This window comes from Mirounga angustirostris, unplaced genomic scaffold (assembly GCF_029215605.1).
Source record: "Mirounga angustirostris isolate CCGP_5_RB_7025 unplaced genomic scaffold, mMirAng1.0.hap1 SCAF_11, whole genome shotgun sequence".
In the NCBI taxonomy this organism is placed as follows: domain Eukaryota; kingdom Metazoa; phylum Chordata; class Mammalia; order Carnivora; family Phocidae; genus Mirounga; species Mirounga angustirostris.
The window spans coordinates 40,927,177-40,942,792 of NW_026991719.1; the positions used below are offsets into that span (position 1 = coordinate 40,927,177).

Sequence of the window (15,616 nt, forward strand, 5' to 3'; positions counted from 1 at the left end):
CACCCTGCTCCCCCTCAGGCCTGGTCTGCTTGTCCTGAGGCCTCCTACCTTTGAGAAGAGAGCCAGCTGTGGGTTGATTAGAGCAGGCTCAGCACAGCACACACACACACCCCCCCCCGGCCCCCGCAGGACTGCAGAGCTGCCTATGCTTGTCCTTGGTCTTGATGGAACACTCCAGACAGTTGAAAGCACCAATCAGACTGGCCACCTGATGCCTGGGGATGCCACTCATATCTCTCCCTCACCCAGCCAGAAGCCCAACTTTTCTCCCACTTGGAAACAGACCCCTCATTCCTTCATTCAAACCTGGGTACTGGGAATAGCACAACCTATCCCTGAACCTGGCCTGACACTCATCACAGCCTGCCCCCACATCTGCTGCCTCCTGGGCCAGCTCCAGACCCCAGGCACAGTGTATGCCCTTGTCCACTTCTCTCTCGTGATTATTTTTTTCCTTGGCCTACTCTGCTTGGGTGACCTCATCCTTCCATACTTCCTTTTTATTCCTCTCCAGGACATTGGGGACTGAAGTGCTTTACCTCTAGCACCTATTTAGTGGTGATGCTAACTGCTTAGGTCAAGTGGAGAGGTTTTCCCTCCAGAGATACTTTCCCATTGCTGCTCAAGGGTACCCCCAAACACTCCACACCTTTGTCCACTGTTGCTACCATCTGAGACTTGAACACAAACTTTTTTTTTTTTTTAAAGATTTTATTTATTTGACAGAGACACAGCAAGAGAAGGAACACAAGCAGGGGGAGTGGGAGAGGGAGAAGCAGGCTTCCCGCTGAGCAGGGAGCCCAGTGCTGCGGGGCTCGATCCCAGGACCCTGGGATCATGACCTGAGCCGAAGGCAGACGCTTAACGACTGAGTCACCCAGGCGCCCCGAACACAAACTTCTTCTGCCCCCTTTCTCTACTACCCCAGCTCCTTGTCCACTATCTCCCCCGTTATAGCTCTTGATTCTCCAGACACTTTTGTCCCTTTGTTCACCACCCCAGCTCCTGGATCACCTTCCTACCTCATTCATACCCGAAACACTTCTTTATCAAGAACAGCTTCGGCAGGAACCCTGGAATCCTGGTTGTATCTTAGTTCTCCCACATGTGCCATTTTCTGTCCTGTTTGGCTACCATTGTAACACCAACAAGACAGAAGACCAGAGTTCAGTGGGCAGGGTTTGGGTCACTTCACTGAGTCCCGTGCACCGGGCAGGCAAGCACAAAGGAAAGTGTGTACACGGTTGTCTCTTGTCTTGACCTAGAGCTATTTGCCATCAAACATTTGCCATAACATTTGTTGAGGGCTTACTATGGACCAGGCACTATTCTAGGCATTGGAGACAGCAATGGATCCAAAAACAAAACAAAAAAATCCCTTCCTTGAGGCCTGTGGGTGTGTTGTGGGGGGTGGGCTTATGTTCTGCTAGGGTGAGACCCAGAATAGACAAACACAAGTAAATTGTAAGAAGTTGACCGGTGTCATTCAAAAGGTCTGTAGGGCCAGGTCTGGGGGTCTCAAATGATGGGGGTGCAGGTAGGCATTTTTAAATAGGGCATTCAGGGAAGGCTTCATGAAGGTGACATTGAAGCAAGGACTTGGAAGAAGTGAAGGGATGAAGCATGTGGGTATCTAGAAGAATACTCCTGGCCAAGGGACCAGCAAGTGCAAAGTCCCTGAGGCTGGATTGTGCCTGCTTTATTCAGAAACAGCTTGAAGGGAACAAATACGTCTGGAGTAGAGTGAGAGGAAGAAGGGTAGGAAATGAGAATGAAGTCAGAGAAGTGATGGACCTGATGGTCTAGCCCGCGGTGGACTTCTGTCTTCGTCAAGTATTGCCACTCCCATCATGCTCTGGTAGTCCTCCCTAGTATGAACCTTACTGAAAACTCTAACCGGTGTGATCAAGGCTGCCATAAAAGGAAGCCCAGAAGAGGCGGGGAAGCTGGCTTTGGACTGGGGTGCAGTGTAAAGATGTCCCAGAAGGCCTGCCAAAAGCTGCCGCCATTTGAGCTGGGCTTGTTGATATTGTGCAGAGTTTTCCAGGCATAGAGGAGTGAGGGCTTAGGTGTGCTGGCAGTGCTTGACACACAACAGGCGCGCAATAAATACAATAGAAAACCGCAGACCTGGGGAGAACCACGGCGGGGCCCTGTCAGGCAAGAGGGAGCTGAGAGGCGGCAGGCGAGAAAACCCAATTCAGGGTGCATACGCAAATGCTCGCGTGAGGCGGCAAAGAGGTCTCCTTCCGACCTAAAGTCCCAAGCATGCGCAGTAACGCACCCTCCCCTCTAAAGGTCCGCCTTTCTTTTCTCAGCCTAGGCTCCACCCCGTGAGTCTTGCTGCGGGGCGGGGGGAATGGGAAGGGTTAGAGGCGGGACGAAAGACGATTGAACGCTTCTTTGACCAATAATCTTGCAGAATAGTCGGCCTATAGTGAGAGAGGCGCTCAGAACAAAAAGAAGTGCCCGCCCCTGGCGCCGAAAGCCAATGAAAATCTGGCAGAGGCGTGGTACGGGGCCGTGAAATCACGCCTCTTCAGCTCAGCCACGCCCTTCATTCTTGCTCTGCCTCACCCCAGGGGGCAAACCCGATTGGCTGGGCGACAACCTCAAAGGGCGGGGCCGCACACGTTCACAGTGGGAATGAGCTAGCGGAGGTGGGGGGGGGGGAGCTAGGCGGGGCTAGACTCTGTCCTATCTAAGGTGGTAAAGGCCAATGATTCTCCAGGCCGCCTCTCCTAGAAAAGTCATCTTCTCGCGAACCTTTAAATTTCCTGCCTTCTGAGGCACCTCAAGGGACTCAGACTGACTGCCTCATCTGTCTTTTTCCTCCTTGCAAAAGTCCCGTTCGCCACCATGGGGATGTACCAAGTGAGACCAAGTAGGGGGACCGAGTGGTGACCGGCACGCTGGTTACTGGCTGCTGCCCACTTCGGCGCTAGCAAACTTCTAACAAGATCGGAACTGAGTACTAAGCAACCTCTACATTTCCCCCTGGCGCCGTTCCAGGGCTGGCGCCACACTCCCCGGTGGGCGCGCAATGGCCGCGCCCCCTCCCGCAGCGGACGGGTCTTTTGGCACATGCAGTCCGAGGTAAGTCCCCTCCTTCCCACTTCAGCCTTTTCGGCGCGTGCGTGCGCATGCGCGGAGCGCGGCGCGCGCGGCGGTTGGGCCGTTGGGTGTTCGGCCCTGGGATCCGCCGCGTCTCCGCAAGCAGTCGGCTCTGAGCCGCGAGCCGCCGTGAGCTCTCGGATTCGAGCGGGCGCCAGCGAGCCCGGGGGCATCGCCCGCAGCGGCCAAGCTCATGGCCGGCTGAGCGGGACGCCGCCTCCGCCTCAACCACCGCCGCCGCCGCCGCCTCCTGCTCCTCAGCCGGCGGCGGCCCGGGCCCAGCAGCCATGGCCGAAGACTACTGGGACGGGCGCCTGCGGCGAACAGGAGGAGAAGGAGGTCGCGCGGCCTCGCCCCGGGCCGCCGCCCCAGGCGCCGCCGCGCCGGCCCCGCGGCGCTGAGGTTGCTCGCGCGCCCCCGCCGGTGAGCGCGTCCCCGAGACGTGGGGTGGGGGCTGCCCTTCCTCTTGCAGAACCAACCCAGACCCCGGGCGGTGCCCAGGGGTCTGGGCTGCACCGCTGGCATGTGCCCCCTCCCCCAGCGAATTTCCCAGAGTGCATCGGGGCGGGGGTCATTCGGGGCCTTCCTGACCTTGGCCCCGCCCTGGGCCCGGTCTGGGAACTGGGGATGGGTAGTCCTGTGGGTGCTAATGGGAAGCAGGGTGATCAAAGGACCAGAGGATGTGGAAGTGGGTGGTGAAAGGCTCGAGGTTTGCTAATGGCCTGAGCTGTGGAGGGGTCGGAGCATGTGATAATAAGTCTTACCGCTGTGTAGGGCTTGAGGCCCAGCGTGTGCTAATGGGGGGGGGGCAGTGAAGGGCCCCGACGGTGTGTGATAGGGGAGAGCATGTCAGAGGAATGCTGAGGTATGCAAACGGGGTTAAAGGTGTGGAGAGACCCCGTGTGTGTTAATGGGGGATAAGGTGGTAGAGATAGCAGAAGGTATGCTAATAGGATCAGGGCTCTGAAGCCCTGTGTGTGTGGTAATGAGCGTCAGGATGGTGTTAATACTGTGTATTTGCCCATGAGGGACTGCAGCGTGCGGGGGTCTGGAGAGTGCTCATGGAGGTCAGGGTAGTGGAAGAACTCGAATGTTGAGTGTGTGCTAATGGGGGTCATAGCTGTAGAGGGTACGTGCGTGTGTTAATAAAAGTCTGGGTAGTGTGAGGCCCAGGATATGCTAATGGGGACAGAGTGGTGGAAGACCTGAGCCTGTGCTACTGGGTACCAGAAGTTATGAATATATGTGCGGTGGGAGGGCACAGTGGTGAGGGAAATGTCTTAGCACTGTAAGAGATTCAGTATATTAAGGATCAAGATGGTGTGAGGTCAGTGTGTGTGTGTGTGTGTCCATGTCCATGAGGACAGGGGATGTGAGACTCCAGGATACGATCAGGGACAGTTATATGTGAAATTTTAGTGACCGTTGATATGGGTTTAGAGCCTTGGAGGTGCTTAAGTGTGTGCCATTGGGGGAAGAGTCAGAGCAGTATGGGGTCTGGAAAATGCTAGTGAGCGTCAGAACATTGTGAAGACAGTGTGTGCTTGTGTCCCTGGGGGACCGGGGTGTATTGAAGTTCCAGGGGGTGCAGTAAGGAGGATTGGGGTTGTGAAGGGATTCAGATATGAACCAACAGGCATTATAGGTGTGGAGGAGTTGAAGCAAAGAGAAATAAAGGACAGGAATGTGTGAAGGTCTAGGTGTGATAAAGTGGATTTAGAACCATGCAGGGCTGAAGTGTGTGCTAATGGAGCTCCAGGCTGAATGAAGACCTATGTGCGCTAATGAGGGTCAGGCCATTATAGAACACTGTGTTTGTGTGTCCCTGGGGAATGGGGCTGAGTAAGGGTTCAGGGTGAGCTAATGGGGAGGCACTGTGGAGAGGCCCAGTGTGTGCTAATAGAGGTCAGGGTGAAGTGAAGGTCCAGCTTGTGCTGATGGGAGGTGGTGGGGACAGGGTAGTGAGAGGACCAGAATATGGGTTTAATGATGGTTATAGCTGTCGAGGGGTCTGAGTGTGGGCAAAAACAGGTCAGGGATTGGCAAGTTTCACTTTGTGTTAATGAGATTCAGGGCAGTGTGAAGGTCCAGTGAGTGCTAATTTGGGTCAGCTGTAGAGGGTCCCAAGTGCATGTTAATAGGGGTCAGAATTATGCACGGGGAACAGTGTGTTAATGGGGGTGAGTGCTTTGGAGAAGCTAACAGGCAGCTGGGCCTAGGAGGCGCCCAAGAATGTGGCGGGGAGCCTTGGGCGGTGAGCGTTAACTTAGAGGGGCCTGAGCCTATGCAAACAGAGTTCTCTGCTCTGTTGGGGCATCCTATGCTGATGGGAGTTAGAAATAAATGGGGAAATTGCAGGTGCTGATAGTTAAAATGCAGAGAGGCCTTCTTGAGGGGCCAGTGTGTGCTTAGGGGGACTGGAAAGGATGAGGATGGTGTGTTCTTGGTGGGAGTTGTGTGGTGACTATGTTGACTAGAGTGTGATGACTGTGTTCTCAGTGGACAGTGTGGTGTGAGGTGATGAGTGCCCTTGGGTGTGAGAGTATTTTGAGGAAGGGTGTATGTCCTCGGGGGTCAGGAAGGACAAATGCCCTTTTTTTGAGTGGAGTTGTGTATCCAGTTTCTTGCTCCTTCCTTCACTATTCTGAAATCTAAAAAGCTCAGAAAATGGAAATAATAATATTTAAAAGTTTTACTGTATATTAATGTTCAAGTGTCTCTGTTCACAAAGGTCTGCCCAGGGCACCCCTGCTGGGAATGTTGCGTGATATACAGATTTTGTATCCTGTCTTCCTAAAATCCCAAAAAAACTGAACTCTGGAACATGTCCAGCCCTTGGAGTTTCCAGTTAGAGGTCATGGACCCTGGCTCCTCTGGCTCCCTCCTCATCTTCCATCCGGCCCTACTTACTGTCCCCCCAGATGCCCCATTCCCTGCCACAACAGGCAAAGCCGGCTGGGTATTCGTACCATGGATGCAAGACTGCCTTTGGGGCTGGCCATGCTTCTCCTTCTTCAGCTTCAGGTCCAGTGTACGGCCTACTGGGTCAGGATTTTTTTTGTTATCCTAGGTTCTCTGAATGGACCTCATCCTCTTTACTGGGGTCTTTCCGCTAGTCTGGCCCCTCTGCTCCTCCTGGGGGTGGTGAGGCCAGGCAAGTGGAAGCAGGGTGTAGGGACCAGTGGGGTAAGCACCTGATGTCAAGGTAACAGATGACCCACTTCTCTCCTCGAATCCAGCCCCAGCCTCATCCTCCCACCTCCTATCTAGCTCCACTTCCCTTGGGCCCAGGGCCATCTTGGGCCCTGCTGTGAGTCCAGATGGTTCCTAGGCCAGGTCTTTCCCCCTCCTTGCTGGCCTGGAGCCCAGGAGGAAGCAGAAGAAGGCCAGCCTAAGCCTTTTGGTGGCCCTGTTCCCTCCAGCAGCCCCATCTAGGTCATCTTCCTGCCGACGTTAGTGTCCCTGGGCCACGTTTTCTGGAGTTGTTCACGGGTAGCAAACTTACCCTGCCCATCCTGGTAGAGATTGGTCTTAGGCCCTCAGCCCCCTGATTCATTAATTTCTGCCGTAAGCACTTTTTGAGCGTCTACTCTGTGTCAGTCACTGTTCCAGGTCCTCAGGATATAGCCGTGACCTAAACAGAAATCTACCCTGGCGGAGCTGATCTTCTAGTTATGGCGGTGAGGAGACAGACAGTTAAGAATATAGAAACCAATAAGTAGATGGTATCATTTCTGAGGAGGTGATAAGTGCTGGGGGGATAATTTGGCAAAGTGAGGGGGAGTTCAGTGTGGTTGAGATTTTAAATAGGTTTATTTGTGGAGGATTCTCCATGAAAAAGGTGGTATTTGAGCAAGGGTCCGAAGGGGGTGAGGGAGTGAGCTATTTTGAAATCTGGGGGAAGGGTATTTCACGTACCAGGAACTGCCAGTGCAAAGGCCCTAAGGTGGGACTGCTGGGTGTGGTTGCAAAACAACTAGCAATGGTTGAGGGGGAGGTGAGGCCAGAGAGATAATAGGGGTGAATAGGGTGAGACCTTGTGGGCCACCCTTGAGGACTGGGACATTTATTTGGGGTGGTAAGGGAGATGTGCACTCTCAAGTAGAGGAGAAATGAGGCTAGGCCTGGCTTATAAAAATCTGAGTGGGACCCATAGGGTCCCAGCCTGATTGAAACTTTCCAGCGACCCTCAGGACAGCTGGTGTCTATTGAGATCCCCCCCACCCCCTGGAACCTACCCAGTGGTTGGGTCTGGGTAGGACTCCCCTCTCTGTACACCCCTCACTTGAGTAGACCAGTGGGGTAGTCCACTTAATCACCGTGACAATGGTTGCTGGGGAAGGCAGGCGGGTCCTTGTGGTTGTGGGGAGCATTCTGCCTTGGCAGTTGGGGGTGATGTGGGGCTGGTGCCGGCGGAATATGCCATTCTATGGGCGAGCCCAGGGCCGTATTGGTGGCCTCTTGGTCCTGGGCGAGCCGCTCGCCCCACCCACAGCTGGGCCCATCACCACTGCTGCACCTGAGAATACCTGCTGTGGAGGCCTTTGTTCCCACAGTGAGGCTGCCCCCACAGAGGCCAACAGTCCACCAGTTGGGCCCTTGCCCTCGGCCAGCCACCCAGGCCTCAACACCCAGGTGCGCTACTTAGGAGCAGGGTCCCCCGGGGCTGGCTAGAGGTGGGCAGGCACTGACAAGGGTCCCCATCTATGCCAGGTTTCCGGGAATCCCGAATGGTTCAGGCCTCCACAGTGGTTGGGTGGGCACTGACACAAGTTCATGTCAGTGTACCTCACTAAGTTGTCTTGGGCTTTAGGGGGCCCGTGGTGGTCAGGCAAGTGCTAACGTGGGACCCATTCCCATTTATTCCCCCCTGCTCAGGTCGCCATGGATCGGATGAAGAAGATCAAGCGGCAGCTGTCAATGACACTCCGAGGGGGCCGAGGTGTGGACAAGACCAATGGTGCCCCTGAGCAGATAGGCCTGGATGAGAGTGGGGGTGGCGGTGGCAGTGACCTTGGAGAGGTACCCACTCGTGCCGCTCCTGGGGAACCTCGCTCTGGACGGGGCCCCCTCAGCTCTGCACCAGGTAGGTCCACTGACCACTCCTGCCCCAAGACTGGTCCCCAAGGTGCTGCCTCCCAGCCGAGCTCCCTTTAGACTTGTTTTATTTCCGTTTTCCTTTCTCCATTTTCTCCCCCTTCCCTGCCATCCTCTCAACACCTTCTCTCTATCTGTCCATCTGTGTCCCTTTCCTTGGCTTTGTGCCCGGGCCTCGGGGGAGGAAGAGTGCCCTGCCTGCTATAGCTGCCCCAACCTTCCTTTGCCCTTCTCCTGCACTCTGCTATGGCCCCCTCAGGCCTACGGGTGCCTGCCTGCCCTGGGCCCGCCTTCCCAGGGCCTTTGGCTACTCTGCCGCTGTGTGCCTCCTGGCCCTGGGCCAGCACCAGTCTCAGCTCACCCCTGGAATGGGGTGCTCCACTAGGTGACTATTGCCCCTCCACCCCTATTCAACCCGTCCCGACTTGTCTGAACCTCCTTGGGCCTTGCCACCCTCTCTCTGAGGGACTCCAGGCTGCTCTGGGGGCTTGCTTGTATGGACGTGTGTGATGAAGGAATGTGTTATGCTGGGGAGGGGGTTCCTGGGGCTCCAGACCTCAACTGGTCTGCCCTCCTCCCCTCCTCCCCCGTCCTCACCACCAGAGATTGTACATGAGGACTTGAAGATGGGGTCTGATGGGGAAAGTGACCAGGCTTCAGCCACGTCCTCGGATGAGGTGCAGTCGCCAGTGAGGGTGCGCATGCGCAACCATCCCCCACGCAAGATCTCCACTGAGGTGCTTAACCCCTGTCTGGCTGGTGGTGGGGCTAGAAAAGAGGGTTAAACCCAGGGAGGTGGAGCTCATGGTCCTGTTTCCCACCTATCTTGCCCGCTAGGACATCAACAAGCGCCTGTCACTACCAGCCGACATCCGGCTGCCTGAGGGCTACCTTGAGAAGCTGACCCTCAATAGCCCCATCTTCGACAAGCCCCTCAGCCGCCGCCTCCGCCGTGTCAGCCTGGTGAGCGTCTTCTGTTTCTGTTCTCTCCTCCCCCCACTTCTCTCCTCCCCAGTCCCCTCCCAGGAGTCTGCTTCAATCTGCCCCTTTACCCCACAGTCTGAGATTGGCTTTGGGAAACTGGAGACCTACATCAAGCTGGACAAGCTGGGTGAGGTGAGAGACAATCATGAGGCCTATGGTGGGGATGGGAGTCCATGAGAACTTCGTGCAGCCTCCAGCTCCTTTCCTCTCACTCTTCCTCACACTCCAGGGTACCTATGCCACCGTCTACAAAGGCAAAAGCAAGCTCACGGACAACCTTGTGGCACTCAAGGAGATCAGACTGGAACACGAAGAGGGGGCACCCTGCACCGCCATCCGGGAAGGTATAAACACCCAGGAAGGCTGTCCCAGGCTTCGCGGCCTCTCCCCATGGTACATACGTACATGGCCCATAGTGAGAAGAGAGACTGGGGGTTTTGAGACTTTCCTTCTGACACTCTGAGCTTCATAAGAAAGTGACCATTGTGCAAACCTCTAGATGATAATCAAGGTAACCAGGAATCTGTTCCTGTTTGGAGGAGAGACCAAGGAATTAGAAAGCAGGGTGCTTGCTTTGGTTCTGAGAGAACCCATGAAAGTGCTCACCAGTTTCCTTGACACGACGATTTCTAGGCAGACTATCACACGGAATGAATTTGAATTGCATAGAAATTATATATGTGCACAAACTCAATTTCACACGAAGCTGCAGGCCTCTGTACTGAGGGTTGAAACAAAACCCCTTTCCAGAAATCAAAAACAGGTTGTGAAAATCTAGTGTCACATAAACCTGGAGCTGCAATCCCAGGTTCTTGCTCCATACTCTTCTCTGAGCCTTAGTTTCCACATCTGGAACATAGGGACACACCTTCCTGGCATTGCGTGGGATAGAGCCAGTGGCTGTGAGCCACCACCCCAGAGTACACAGGGAAAGAAAGAAACCCCGGGCTCATCCCTGTCTGGTCCTCGTCCTCGCCTCTATCCTGAGGGTAGGGTCCTGACTTTTCCCCCATCTCACTCCCATGCTTCCGGCAGTGTCCCTGCTCAAGGACCTCAAACATGCCAACATCGTCACGCTACATGACATTATCCACACGGAGAAGTCCCTCACCCTTGTCTTTGAGTACCTGGTAAGGTTGAGTGGCAGTGGGTCCTGAAGGGGGGAGGTGGGGCGATGGCCACTATCTCCTCTTTACTCCTCTATTTCCTATTCTCTCCTCAGGACAAGGACCTGAAGCAGTACCTGGATGACTGTGGGAACGTTATCAACATGCACAACGTGAAAGTGGGTGTGGGGCAGGAAGCAGGGGCACCCGGGGGCCCCCACTCGCCCACTCCACCCCACACATCTCCCAGAAACAGACTTTTCCCGTTTGGCTTTTTTGCTGGGAGCCCTTGGAGGGCATTGGGACCCTGTCCGCTTTCGTGAGCTAAGGCTCTGGGCTCAGTGTCTGTGTTTGGGGGTGGGGAGCAGTGTCCGCTGGGGGTCAGGCTGCTGGATACCCTTTGACCTCCCCCTGCCCTTCTGGGTCCCTAGCTGTTCCTGTTCCAGCTGCTCCGTGGCCTGGCCTACTGCCACCGGCAGAAGGTGCTACACCGAGACCTCAAGCCCCAAAACCTGCTCATCAACGAGAGAGGAGAGCTGAAGCTGGCAGACTTTGGTACCCTGGCCTCCCCCTTCTTCTCAGTGATGCCCCAGCCTTACCCTCCTACACTTCCCGTTCCTCATGACCACCTAATCTCCGTCCCCTTCAGCTTCTCCAGGCTTGGCTTAAGATGCTCTCAGTCCCAACTGTACCGCCCCCCCGACTGCCTGGGGCCTCCTCAATTCCAGCTGCCCCTTCTCTCAACCTACCAGGCCTGGCCCGAGCTAAGTCAATCCCAACGAAGACCTACTCCAACGAGGTGGTGACACTGTGGTACCGACCCCCCGACATTCTGCTTGGGTCCACGGACTACTCGACCCAGATTGACATGTGGTGAGGACAGGTGGAAGTACGGCAGGGGCCATGTGGTGAAGGGGGTGGCTCGGTCACAGTGGCCAACCAGCCAACTGCCTCCCTGTTCGCTGTGCTCTCCCTGCCTAGGGGTGTGGGCTGCATCTTCTACGAGATGGCCACGGGCCGGCCCCTCTTCCCAGGCTCCACAGTGGAGGAACAGCTGCACTTCATCTTCCGCATCTTGGGTGAGGAGGAGTGAGCCCTGGGAACCATGGGGACATTTAGAGATGCCCTGTGGATGCTTAGGGTAATTCTTCCCCGCCAGGAACCCCAACTGAGGAGACGTGGCCAGGCATTCTGTCCAACGAAGAGTTCAAGACATACAACTACCCCAAGTATCGAGCCGAGGCCCTTTTGAGCCACGCACCCCGGTGAGACTGGTGGGTAGGTGGGTGGGTATTAGGGGCCAGAGTGCCCAAACTCAATTTAAAGCAGGTCCCCTTGTCCTTGCTGTAGACTTGACAGCGATGGGGCTGATCTCCTCAACAAGCTGCTGCAAGTGAGTCCACCTTCCTGGGCCAGCCTTGGGGGTTAGGGGATTCTAGGTGTGGGGAAATGGATGGGCTCCAGGGCTATGGTCTGGGGTGGGGAGGAAGAGAGGCCTACTTGTTGAAGGTGTTCAATACACCACCCCCGCCGCCGCCGCCCCTGCCCTCCCCCGACCTGTCCCCCACTCAGTTTGAAGGTCGCAATCGGATCTCCGCAGAGGACGCCATGAAACATCCATTCTTCCTCAGTCTTGGGGAGCGGATCCACAAACTTCCTGACAGTGAGTGAAGTTGGTGGGGGGCTGTGGGGAACAGGACACTGGGCAGGTTGTGCAGGGCTCTGGCTTGTCACCTCTAAGGGGCCACACCCTTGTTGAGACATGTGGTGTGTTTATTAAAAAAATTATTTGCTTTTTGGCTCCTTTTTACCTTTCATGGGAATTTTCAAACATACATAAAAATAGATGCAACATCGTTTTCCCTTTTTTTAGTAAACATTTTCTCATAAAATATATAGGAAACGCACAGATCGTAAGTATACAGCACAATGAATTTTTTTTTAAATTTTATTTATTCATCTGAGACACAGAGATAGAGCATGAGCAGGGGGAGAAGCAGGCTCACTGAGCCAGGAGCCGGACGTGGGGCCCGATCCCAGGACCCTGGGATCATGACCTGAGCTGAAGGCAGACGCTTAACCATCTGAGCCACCGAGGCGCATCAACACAATGAATTTTCACAAACTAAACACACCTGTGTAACTGGCATACAGGTCAAAAACTAGGATGTGAGGGACGCCTGGGTGACTCAGTCTGTTAAGTGTCTGCTTAACATAAAATAACAAGATTTTATTTATTTGACAGAGAGATACATAGTGAGAGAGGGAACACAAGCAGGAGGAGTGGGAGAGGGAGAAGCAGGCTCCCCGCGGAGCAAGGAGCCCAATGTGGGCTTCCATCCCAGGATCCTGGGATCATGACCTGGGCCGAAGGCAGACACTTAACGACTGAGCCACCCAGGCGCCCCTCCCTCTGGTTATTTTGAATCAGCTCCCAGAGATACCATTCATCTATAAATTTCAGCATGTGTCTCTAAAATATTTTTTAGGGGCGCATGGGTGGCTCAGTCGTTAAGCGTCTGCCTTCGGCTCAGGTCATGATCCCAGAGTCCTGGGATCGAGCCCTGCATCGGGCTCCCTGCTCCGTGGGGAGCCTGCTTCTCCCTCTCCCACTCCCTCTGCTTGTGTTCCCTCTCTCGCTGTGTGTCTCTGTCAAATAAATAAAATCTTTAAAAAAAAATAAAATATTTTTTAATAACAATGTCATTATCATACCTTAAAAAAATTGGCTCACTTCCTGTTTCTCCCCACTGGATTAAACTAAATCAAATCCCAAACACCATTCATCACCTAGACTCAACAGATGGTAGTTGCAATACCGTTATCATGCGTGACAAAATTCCTGATTTCTTGGTGTCGTGTAATAGTCCGTATTCCCTAGTTGTAGCTGGTTTGTGTGTAAGGATTACTTGATAGGTGGAAGTCAAGCCTCTCAAAAGGCAACTTTTTATAATTCCCCCAATGGTGCCATGTGGGAGGTGATCCTGGATGGCCCTGTGGGTCATTTCCCACTGTCTCTCTTCCATCCACAGCTACTTCCATATTTGCACTAAAGGAGATCCAGCTACAAAAGGAGGCCAGCCTTCGGTCTTCGTCAATGCCTGACTCAGGTAGGTGTGGCCCTCGCCCTCTTCCCTGCCCCAGACACCTACCTGCTTACCCACCAACAGCCATCTGTTCTGCTTTCCCCTGCAGGCAGGCCAGCTTTCCGCGTGGTGGACACCGAGTTCTAAGCCACAGACCGAGGCCCCAGCAGTCAGCAGCTGGAGGGATGCTACTCCCCTCACAGGGCAGCCCGCAACTGCATCCTCCTCGCTTGCTGTCTGCTACCTGCCTGACTCATGCTCGCCTGCCCACATGTCCCCCGCTGCCTGTCCGAACACCTGACCATTGGCCTGTCAGCCCACCCATTGGCCTGTCTGCTGGGTGCTAACAAAGCTCTCATCGCTCCTTCGCCTGGTTTGTCTGTCTTGTCTGTCTGTCTCTCTCTGTCTCGGTAGTTGCCGGTGGACAGCATGGCCGTGCCAGCCTCCCACACTGAGGCCAGGCCTATCCCCCCTCCCCATCATATCCTCCCCCAGGACCACTACCCCACGGCCAGCCAGGGGTCCGGAGCTAGCCCAGGCTGGGGATCTCAACTCAGACAAGATGTGGCAATGCCTTGGGTCTGAGGCTTCCCCTGCCTGCTTTCCTGCCTGCCCCACCTGCCTCATGTTGTGTGGGCCTTTTTTTTTGTTTGTTTCATTTCATTGTTGTTTTTTTAATTATTTTAAATGAGGTTTTCATTTTTTAAATGCAATATCTCTGTATACAGACTGGCTGGGCCCCACCCCCTGCGTGTGGCCCTCCCACAGTATTTTGTGCAATGAAGCCCCGCTCCCAGCCTTTCCAAGGCAGGGACACAGCCCCTATTTGGAACCCTGACCATCACCAGACCCTGGGGTCGGCTAAGGGAAAGCATGTCTCGACCATTCGCCTTCCTACCCACCCCCCGCCTGCCATCCCCGGCCACAGGGGGACCTGGGGACTACCGGAGACTCTCTGGGAGGTGGACGAGGTGGGGGGCCCCCCACTCTTTCCCCCCTGCAGTCCCATAGCTGGGGCCTCCTTCCTTCTCAGGGTCTCCTTAGCCCAACCCTCCTGCCCCTGTCCCACTCGGTGCTGTTGCGTAGGGCCCTGCCAGGAACTGACCAACTCTTCAAGGAGCCATAGTGTGTATATGCGCACAAGCAGGGGCAGAGGGATGCCTGGGGGTCTGTGCCCAGGTGTTATCCCTGAACCCCTGGAGAGGGTGAGGCAGGGCAGGGACAGTCTCTGGGGTCAGTCCCAGATGGGTGGTTACCTCCCCGTCCTCCACTCTAAACCTGGGGCCCTTAAATGGGGTGGGAGGGCTGGGGTGGGGGCCCTCCTAGTGGGGTTTGGGGGGTTGGGTTCCTGAATGCACCATAATCGCTGTATGAAATATTAAAAAGTCTAAAGTGAAAAACCTGATTGCAAGTCCCTGCAGGGGTGGGGGTGGGCTCAATCCAAGGTGAGTTCTGGGACCTTGGAGAATTCATAACTGGTCCCCATCATCTAGGAGAGCACTGAGATGGGCCAGGGACATGGCATGACTATGAAAGGCATCTGAGGGGTTGCACACGCAACAGTGGAACATTGAGTTGAGGCAGGTAGGGCAGGCTGAATAGAGGATGAACTAAGAATCAAGCAGAGAGAAGAGATTCACCCAAGAGTATGAGGAAGCCAGATGGTGGGGCCTGGTGTTTGTAGAGGGGCTGTTTGTTTGCAAGACACTTGGGAAGGCCCAATAAAACCAGGAGGTAGGGAGGAGAGGCCCAGTATGACCACATGTCAGAACTGGACACCATGAGGCAGGCCAGTTGGAGAGGAAGTATGAGAGAGGCTAAATTTTGGACCACTGAGAGGTAGGGGAATCCTTTAATGGGTCAAATTCAGGAGTGGGGCCATCGATGGATGGAACTAGAAGTTTGGATTATTGGTGTCCAGGAAGTAACAGAAACCCTGGGCATGCGTGAGATAACCCTGAGAAGGATGCAGTGGCTACTGCAGGTAATAAGCCTAACTAAGGCTGGTTACTGAAATCCAATGGTGGTGGCCCAAGGACCTCTAACCATTCCACTGTGCCCCTGTAAGCATTTTGGTGATCTCTCAGCCTGCAGCCTTATGGTTGAATGACGGCTGCCATGTTCCCAGAGATGGGGAAGCAAACAACAAACAGGACATCCTTCCTGTCTTACTTCCTTGTAACAGGGCTGAACCGTCCACAAGCTCCTCAACAGACTTCCAGTGCCATT

The 15,616-nt window shown here is 54.7% G+C and overlaps 1 protein-coding gene across 6 annotated transcripts; it reads left to right on the forward strand.

The window, feature by feature from the left end:
• The first annotated feature begins 2,724 nt into the window (after positions 1–2,724).
• CDK16 (cyclin dependent kinase 16) lies at positions 2,725–13,755 on the forward strand. Of its 6 annotated transcripts, XM_064573993.1 has the most exons (17): positions 3,138–3,537; positions 6,715–6,794; positions 7,993–8,200; positions 8,815–8,948; positions 9,049–9,174; positions 9,271–9,327; positions 9,425–9,539; positions 10,231–10,325; positions 10,418–10,480; positions 10,733–10,856; positions 11,054–11,174; positions 11,283–11,380; positions 11,461–11,566; positions 11,631–11,694; positions 11,874–11,964; positions 13,334–13,411; positions 13,472–13,755. In XM_064573993.1, the coding sequence occupies exons 2-17, from the start codon at positions 6,789–6,791 to the stop codon at positions 13,732–13,734; spliced, it is 1,749 nt and encodes a 582-aa protein (XP_064430063.1). In that variant the 5' UTR covers positions 3,138–3,537; positions 6,715–6,788; the 3' UTR covers positions 13,735–13,755. The 6 variants fall into 6 exon arrangements, with proteins under 6 accessions (XP_064430062.1, XP_064430065.1, XP_045732858.1 ...); XM_064573992.1 differs by lacking the exons at positions 3,138–3,537; positions 6,715–6,794 and adding an exon at positions 2,725–3,096; XM_064573995.1 differs by lacking the exons at positions 3,138–3,537; positions 6,715–6,794 and adding an exon at positions 2,727–3,096 and having other exon boundaries at positions 11,652–11,694.
• The last annotated feature ends 1,861 nt before the right edge of the window (positions 13,756–15,616 follow it).